The sequence below is a fragment of the Cibotium barometz genome, chromosome 3 (genome assembly GCF_041138505.1).
Source record: "Cibotium barometz isolate CiBa-2024 chromosome 3, ASM4113850v1, whole genome shotgun sequence".
In the NCBI taxonomy this organism is placed as follows: domain Eukaryota; kingdom Viridiplantae; phylum Streptophyta; class Polypodiopsida; order Cyatheales; family Cibotiaceae; genus Cibotium; species Cibotium barometz.
In genome coordinates this window covers 52941275-52949909 of record NC_141048.1, presented here as the reverse complement: position 1 = coordinate 52949909, position 8635 = coordinate 52941275, and the positions used below count along the sequence as shown (strand labels likewise).

General features: G+C 39.3%; 1 protein-coding gene across 2 annotated transcripts; it reads right to left on the bottom strand.

Moving 5' to 3' along the window:
• Nucleotides 1–6262: 6262 nt before the first annotated feature.
• Nucleotides 6263–8631, bottom strand: LOC147640252 (2-oxoglutarate (2OG) and Fe(II)-dependent oxygenase superfamily protein). Of its 2 annotated transcripts, none has more exons than XM_086778543.1 (4): nucleotides 7363–8631; nucleotides 7078–7253; nucleotides 6907–6977; nucleotides 6263–6795 (listed from the first exon to the last, which is right to left on the bottom strand). In XM_086778543.1, exons 1-4 carry the CDS (start codon nucleotides 8629–8631, stop codon nucleotides 6725–6727), a joined length of 1587 nt encoding a protein of 528 aa, XP_086634669.1. In that variant the 3' UTR covers nucleotides 6263–6724. The 2 variants fall into 2 exon arrangements, 1 of the variants encoding a protein (XP_086634669.1); XR_015262656.1 differs by having other exon boundaries at nucleotides 6281–6795; nucleotides 7355–8631.
• Nucleotides 8632–8635: the final 4 nt, after the last annotated feature.

Below are 8635 nucleotides of genomic sequence, written 5' to 3'. Positions count from 1 at the left end.
TGATTTTTCTACTCTAGACTTGCCACAAGTTGATTAACTTTAAGAATTAAGATATTAAAAAACCTTGATTTGTGAGTGATATCTATTATAGTCCAATGTTGAATGTTCATAGTTGTTTTGCTAAGATATATGGATGATTATGATGTTCTCATGAGTTAAAACCCATGCAGGGGTCTCTCAATAAGGAGATTGAAGAGAAGACCCTATATCTGAATCCCATAGTTGTAGAGAAATGTAGGTCTTTCTTTACCTTTATCTCAAAGGTGAGATGGATTCCTTGCATAACATAATTATGATGATATGATGGGTTTTATCCTAAATTAGACTTTGTTGAATCCCTATTTATTTTAGTGATCATAAATTGTTTGATGAACCTAATGAAGATACAGTCAAAGAGATGCATTCTATACTGTAGCTAGATCTGGTGATGGAAGCTTGATAATATGATAATATGATAAACTTAAGAATTATTGATGTGTAATTTGATCATATAATTGATGTGTAATTATGTAGTTTGGAAACAATGGTGATGGGAAGTGTTTTCTCATGATGATGAATAATGTGTAATTATGTAGTTTCTAGCCTAACAATGGTGATGGGAAATGATGTTTCCTCGTGTGATGAATAATGTCTAATGATGTACATGATGATGAGGCTATGGTGAACAGTGATATCTAATGATGCACATGATGATGATAATGCTAATGAGGCAAAGATTGATGGTAATGTAGAACGATTGATGTCCATGATAATTAGGTTGAAAGTTGAGGAGATTAGGGTAAACAGTAATGAGTATGAGGTTGAGTTGGTGATTAGGCTTGGGTGAAAGTCTTTGATGGTTCTATTTTCTCTTTGAAGTGCTACTATTGGGCCTAATTTTCTATCATGAACTGTAAATCAAGTTGTAGATGTAGATTATGTGCTTCAATTGAGGACCATGTTCTTTCCAGAATTTGTGTGGGCCATAAGGTGGATGATAGGAGTTTACCTACACCCAACAAATAAGTGTGGATATGGCATTAAATTTATATGATTAACTTTCGTGATCATAGTGTCTAAGTCTTTTATGCTATGATTAATATATGTATATGTAATTTTAGTATACGCAATAGTACAAAAGTGTATATCAACTTTTCCTCAAGTGCATTAAAGGCTTTTCAAGTTCTCTAAAAAGATATTAAGATTTTGAGGTTTAAGTTTTCAAAGCTCAAAGGTTTTTAAGAAATAATATCTTGGTCTTGAAGTTTTTGAAATAAGTTTTCAAAGCTCAAAGGTTTTTAAGAAATAATATCTTGGTCTTGAAGTTTTTGAAGAGAAAGTGTGCCAACTACACAATAGTCCACAAATTCTAAAGTGCATATTAAGCTTTTCCAAGTGTTATAGAAAGATATCAAGCTTTATAGATTACTATTAAGCAAGGCACAAATGATCCCACCTCTCCTCCTCCCAAACAAAAGATGAATGTTCCCAAGAAATGTGATACCCCAGCTGCAAGCCAACCACAATCAGAGACTCACTAGTGCATCCTTTAGGAGTCTGTTCCTCCATGAACTCTTTCTTGGTCTAGATCTTCACATCAGGTCTCGTGCCAAGAGGATTCTCTATCAAGGCCACAAAGGTATGAACTAGATGCTTCTCCTTCAGATACCATCTTTGAGTCTTAGGCCCAAACTTTGGCAATCTTTCCCGGCATAGCCCTGCCACATGTCAATAAATAGTTAGGTTACCCTAGTATGTGCAATCATCTCAGCAGCATGAAGGTGGCTCATCCTGGGGGATTTTTTTTGGCGACGAGCAATTACGGGCGAGCATAAACCCAAATATGGCGACGAGCAATTACGGGCGAGCATAAACCCAAATATGGCGAGCAGTTTTTCAAAGGGGGGGCTCTCTCGGTCTATTCTCTCTCTTTATTTGTCTCTCTCTCTTTCTCTTTCTCTCTCTTTTATCTCTCTCTCTCTCTCTCTCTCTCTCTCTCTCTCTCTCTCTCTCTCACTCTATTTTTGTCTCTCTTATCTATCTCTCAATCTCTGTCAATAGCAAAATAAATTTACTCCAATAAAATAATACATCCCAATAAAATGATACAAGCTCAAATAAAATTACTCCATTGAAATTGTTCTAATAAAATGATACTCCAAAACATTTTTGCACATCCCATACATCTCTGAAGTTAAATTAGGAACATGAGTCATCCATTCTGTGCATAGACATTCGGTTACCTCCCTTTCTGTCAAAATTGGTTGATGAATAAATATTTTCATTTTGGCTCAATCCCATGACTCTCATGTACACAAAGTACAAGTGCTTGCATGCTAAGTAGGGTTTTTGTTGGTTGACCCTTCCCAAAAAATCTGGACATGAGAATGATGGATGCATTTTGATATGCACATCATCTTCCCACATGAGAACCTTCTCCAAAAGTCTGAATGGTGAAAGCCTCATATTTGGAAGATTGAAACACTTACACTTGTGTAACTTGTGCATTTATCTCTAGTGCTTTCTTGATCCTTTTTGTAGCTTCTTCTGAAATGCATGTTATGTATCTTGTGCGACGACCATCTCGTGGCATATCATTTTTTAATGTGTTTGTATCTCCTCTAGGCACTTCTGGTTGACTTGAGCTCAATGGAGTTTGTTGCTCCCTTCCTAATGGCTTACTCTGTAAGTTATACCCTACAAGCACCGATTCATTTACCTCCTCAACTATTAGATTTGTGCCTTGCCATATAGTAGGCAGATTGTGTGGGGGATGGTCAATGTTCTAATGGCTTACTCTGCAAGTTATACCCTACAAGCACTGATGCATTTACCTCCTCAACTATTAGATTTGTGCCTTCAGCCCACTAGCGATATAGTAGGCAGATTGTGTGGGGGATGGTCAATGTTCTTGTCCACAGCCCATGTATGCATAATGTCATTATTGCATAACCACATCATTTGAGTAGTTTTCCCAGTAGCATGGGACCTTGTTGAAAAAAAAGATGGTGCAAGTACTCCTTTTGCACATCCTACAATCATGCGATCACACTTACGACTACCTATATAACCTAAACACTTTACTCTGCTGCCCTTTGGAGTTTTCCTAATTGCCCAAAATGTCTTGTGTATGGGTGCTTCCTTTATGATTTTGTCACTCGATTCATTTCTTGTGTCCATATCTTCATCCAAATATGAGAGTGAATGGTAAGGATGCATCTACTACGATCTCGGGGTTTACACACTACACTGACCTCCCGAGTGAGTCACTCTGCCTAAAAGGAAGCTCCTCATATAGACACTTGGTGGTCATCGCCTTCACTAGCTGGGCCCCAAGTCCAGTCCTTCATCCAAGAAGCCTCATTAAAGGTAGTAGAAAACTAACCCTTCCAAATATCCTCCAAAGCAAGAAACATTTTTAAGTGAACCCACATGAATCCTTCTCACCATTGGTCGGAGAGAAAAGTGCAATTTTGAGTGCCAAGCATTTTCTTCACTTCATCAAATTATTATTATTATAAACAAAATAAGAGGTGGTATTTTTTTCTCCTCTTAGATGAGGCTGATTTTTTAAAATGTGAGCATGCTTTAGGATAATGCGAACCATTTTTTCCTAAACCCTGTGTCAAAGTGTTTTTGCCAATGCAACTATATGACATTAAGCTAAACCAAATACTCCTAGTTGTTGGCACTTTGAAAGCTTGCGCATAATCAAGCTTGACATGTGCACATGAGGGTGCTACATAGGTATAGGCAGCCATCAGATAATGGGTATAGGCAGCCATCAGATAATGGGTCACGACTCCAGCTAATGCTACGTGGGAGCACAGACATAGAGGGTGCTACATAGGTATAGGCAGCCATCAGATAATGGGTCACGACTCCAGCTAATGCTACGTGGGAGCACAAACATACAGGGGGCTATAAGGTGCTTGTGTGTGCCATTGCAATTTGGGTGTCCATGGCCTAGAGTTCTTTGCAGATCTTTCACTATTTGTATCTAGCAACATCACTATTATTTGTGTTACTTAAAAATTTAAAAAGCACATGGGAAGAAGATTGGAAGGGAATGTCCTCTTCAAGTTCATTTGATAATCATCTTGAAATAACTAGGAAAAGCTAGCAACCAAGAAGCCAATCTCTTACACTTTGCTAAAGTATTGCTTCAATGCATCAAATGAGGAACTCAAATTCACACTCATATTCTTATGAATGTCCTTTTTTTACTCCAGACCCCATATCTCTTCTCCTCCATTGCCTTAGAATCCCACTAACCTCAAAAAATAAAATATTGTAACCCTACTTGTGATTCCCCAAAAAAATGACAGTAATCAAAAAATAAAGAAAAAGCTCACATTAGAAAGTGCAATCACACTCTTAGAGACCCCCACTTCGTTCAAGTATTTTCACCTACACTAACGTTCAGGTATTTTCACCTACACTAACGTTTTCATCTACTAACAAGCCATCCCTATTTCTTTCGAAGAAACAATGACCATTGAACATTCACTTAGTATCCAAAGCCAATAACACATGGGTTCTAAGTTCTCCCCACAATAAAGTCTTCTACACTGTCACTAGTTTCTAGGAGCCAATTTGTAAGACCTGCTTATAATACTATATAGTAGTACTGCATAGGTTCTAGATTATCCCCAGAATAAAGTCATATATGCCGTCACAAGTTTCTAGGAGCCAACTTGTAAGACCCGCTTAAAATACTATATAGTAGTAACTCCAAGGATTTTTTATCGATGTTTCTAGAATAAAAATTAAAATGCCTTATAGACCCAATGAATTGGAAAACTCATTCGAAGGCCCTTTATAATAGACCAAACCAGACCATATTTGATTTCTACGATACCCCAAGTCATACTTCTTCATCTCTATTCTTCACCAAATCTGTTCATAATTTAAAAAGTGGAAGGTTATATTTGGATTGTTTTGATGCCCATATAAGAAATTTCTTTGCTTAAAACTTATCAAAATTTTGAAACCCTATAAAATAAAGCATCTTGTAATTTTAACATTACACAATTTTGGCATGTTCTTTAGTATTTTGAAAGGAATCTTTAAGGAGATTACCCCTTCAATTTGCAATAGTGTTCTTTCCAATAATGTATCTGAAAGTCAAACCCTTAGATAAGCTCCAACAAACAAGTTTTTCTTCCCATAAAATTTGAGAAATATTAAAAGTACTTTAAAGAAGAGTTATCTACATAAACAAAGTAGATCCATTCACCTTCGGGTGAATCCACACTCCAAAGTTCAACACCTTTGAATCTCACTAAATCCATGGAACAAAGACTTCAATCAACTTATTGATCCTCACTAACCAAAATCTCCAGAAGAAATAGATCACCCACTTTTCTCCCATCCAAAGTCGAAACCACAACTTGAAAAACCAATACCCCCAAGGTTGGAGCTACTAATTATGAAGGACAATCAGCTAAGAACGAACTAATCATGCCAATGAGGTGATAACACAAGTGGTAAAGGTGTTTGTCTAAGACCATGAGGTCCTAGGTTCAAAAGGTGCTTCCTCGACGGGATCGCAATGAGCACATAGAAAAACGCTTTTACAGGGTGGGTGCATACATGCAATGAAAAGCGATAACTACGGGAGGATCTTGGGCTAAGGCCAGTTCTACTAGAACATTAATCAACCTCGTCATCAACCCATATACATCATACCAAAGAACACCAAAGAATATCACATTTTTGGCTCAATGCATTCTCTTAGTTTCCAAAGTTGAACAAACATGACTAACACATTGCATTACAATTGAATGATCAATATAAGAATCATTGGACCGCAAAGGTCACCATACAAGGTAAATCTCTTCTCGTTATCTTCGAAGGAAATTATATGATATAAATAGAATGGATTCTCTATTGGAGAATCCATTCTATTGTTAGCAAAACATCTATGCTACCAAGGTCTTATGTAAGGAAAGATAGTTACTCTTGATCTAGAATTCTATGGTGGTTTTACACCAAATTCTCAATGTATCAATGGTCACTAAACTCCACCAAAATATAGAGTCTCTAGAGTAGGTCGGTCCATACATACTAGATCAAGTATGCTTGTACCACTTCCACATGTGCGCTCAAAGGACAAGCGAATGAAGCCTCTCATAGGTGGGTGCGTGTGTGCAAGCGCGCGCGTGCGTGCGAGTTCTCACATCCCATGCTTTCATTAACTTTCTTTTAAGTGCTAATAGAGGCCAATGCAGAATTAAAGCTTGTGATGTGTGTTAAAATGTAGCTACAACTTGTAAAACAATGAAGCTCATTGGCATTACTTTTACAACTTGTCAAACATCATACCTGACATATGTAAATAGATTTCCCACACCACCTGACCTCCTCCATCTCCATCCACCAATCTCCAGTTCTCAGAATTTCCACAATGACTACTTCATACTCTGGGCATATGTAATGACTCCACAGTATGCTTCTTGGGCATTAACTCATAAAAGTTCCTGAGCTAGAAGCACGAGTATCATTCCTTGCTACAAACACCCATTTAACTTGCATTAAAAAAACAACTCAACATATTGTCAGCTGGGGATACTAAGGCAGCTGCTGATGAACAACATGGCCTAACTTGAACATGTGCCTTCACTAATGATCAAGCCTTGGGCTCCCCTCGGTCGAAGGTCTATCTCAGTTCCTGATCCTTTCGAGCCATTTACTTACTCCCTGATTCTTGTTGATTGTCTCTTATCGATTATCTAAGATCCTGCTATGCTTTATTTATCAATGACTCCAAGAAATTAAAATACGCATACTTGACATCAAATTGCATGTCATACCCTGGCAAATCAATGAAGAGTTTCATAAGTAACAATTACAAACCCCGATGCTTTACGCTTAAAAAACAAGACCTACTTATAATGAGATTGTTGATTTTAATTGATTACTTACAAAAGTTTAGCGCAACGGTGCGGCCTTCAGAATCAGGAGATTGCCTAACGTGATGGAACCACATGCTGGGCCTGCAAACAATGCCCTATATCACATCAAATAACTCTCTCAAAATAGAATGAGATTACCAACAAAACTAAAGAGGACACACAATCAATTTTGCTAACTCACAAATACAAAATCTCCCCAGCTCGCAGGGTGCATGTAAATGGCTGGGCACCACTAAAATACTCAGGAAACTGAGATTTTGCTTGGGATGCCTCTTCAGGTGGTGGATAAGGATCTACACTAACCCATGGTATAAACGTAATGGGCATCTCTTGTTCAACACTAAATTTTCCTTCGTGCTGCACATAACAATGCAGAATCATATTTTGAAGGTCTCTATCATGTAAGTTGACTGAAAATCATGCAAAGTATGATGTTCAAGAGAAGAAAGAGACAATACAGTGTTACCCTTGTGTAGTGAGCTGATGGGTACTGCCGGATAGATAGACGATGCACATCCGTAGGTGGTAAGAGAGTGAAATGCTTTTCCCCTGCAATCACTGCATAAAGATTCTCATAGTGATCTTTGTGGAAAGATGTGACAGCCTTCTCATTGCCAATCCAGAGATTTACCGCCTCTGGCATGCACCCCAATGCTTCTGTGGCCCAAGGAAGATGTGCTTCCGCATCCGCGGCAAGCACGCTGTATTCCGACAAAAAACACCCATTTTGTTCTTGAGCATATGCTACCCCATGTTCCATCCCAGAATGCAAGATCAAATCTAGAGCTGTCGGGAAAGGTAGGCGCTCTACATGTGCAGTCACAAACCAGAGCTTCTGAGACCTTTCCTCATTTACATGATCCCCCAATGTGGCATTGCATGAGAGATCACAAGAGCTTTCAAAATGTAGAACGCTCTGACATGTTTCCATGGAGTCCATGGGTGAAGCTTGTTCTACATGTAAATGATCCACACAAGCACATCTGCGTGTAGAATCCTGAGGTCCAAGCATTGTTGAATGCTTCAAATTATACTGTTGTGAGACACAACAGTCCATGACACTAGCTGCCTGCACACACCTACGTCCATCTGCTTCTCCATCTCTATCGGATCGAGCGCCACCAGAATGACATGCAAAATCCAAGATTGGCCTTGTTGAGTGCTTTTCAGCATGCAAAATTTCCTGTACTGTTTGCCCAGTATCTACAGGATGTTCTTCCCTGTTAATCACAAGACGGTTCTTTCCTAGATTCACAAAACCATCTCCTCTAGTATCCACATGTTTACCACATCCTTTTATGGTAATTTCGTCGTCTGCCTTCTTTTTGCTAGATGGGTTACTATAGCTTGACACAGACGAATGCAAAAGTTGTGTTTCCTGTGCATTCCTGACAGAAGATGAAACAGGCGGATCTATGGTGCAACCATAGACAGAGGAGATGCGGTTCAAGTCGACGAGGGCATCTGCATGGCCATCAGGTGTGAAATGGACACTGACCTTTTGGTGGCGGAGGGCGGACAGGAGGTAGGAGTTGGTCCAGGCGGTAAGGGCGGGCCAGTGGTCGATGGCGTGGGCGATGATGCAAGGCTTGTTGGGCAGAACGAAGTCACGCAGGAAACGAAGGGGAGTGGGCGCCCCTTGGATACGTTCGATCTCGCCACGGGTACCGAGAGAGAGCTCCCTGACCTCCCAAGACAGCCTCCTGGCCAGGCTCTCCACATTCTGTTCCGCCATAGCC

What these genes read in the sequence shown, in the direction of transcription:
- LOC147640252 (XM_086778543.1), bottom strand. Translation starts at nt 8,631, where the DNA reads ATGGCGGAACAGAATGTGGAGAGCCTGGCCAGGAGGCTGTCTTGGGAG. An exon ending in GCTGGGGAGATTTTGTATTT is followed by an intron (nt 6,978 to 7,077) that starts GTGAGTTAGCAA and finishes CATTGTTTGCAG; the next exon opens with GCCCAGCATGTGGTTCCATC. An exon ending in CACCGTTGCGCTAAACTTTT is followed by an intron (nt 6,796 to 6,906) that starts GTAAGTAATCAA and finishes TTGATTTGCCAG; the next exon opens with GGTATGACATGCAATTTGAT.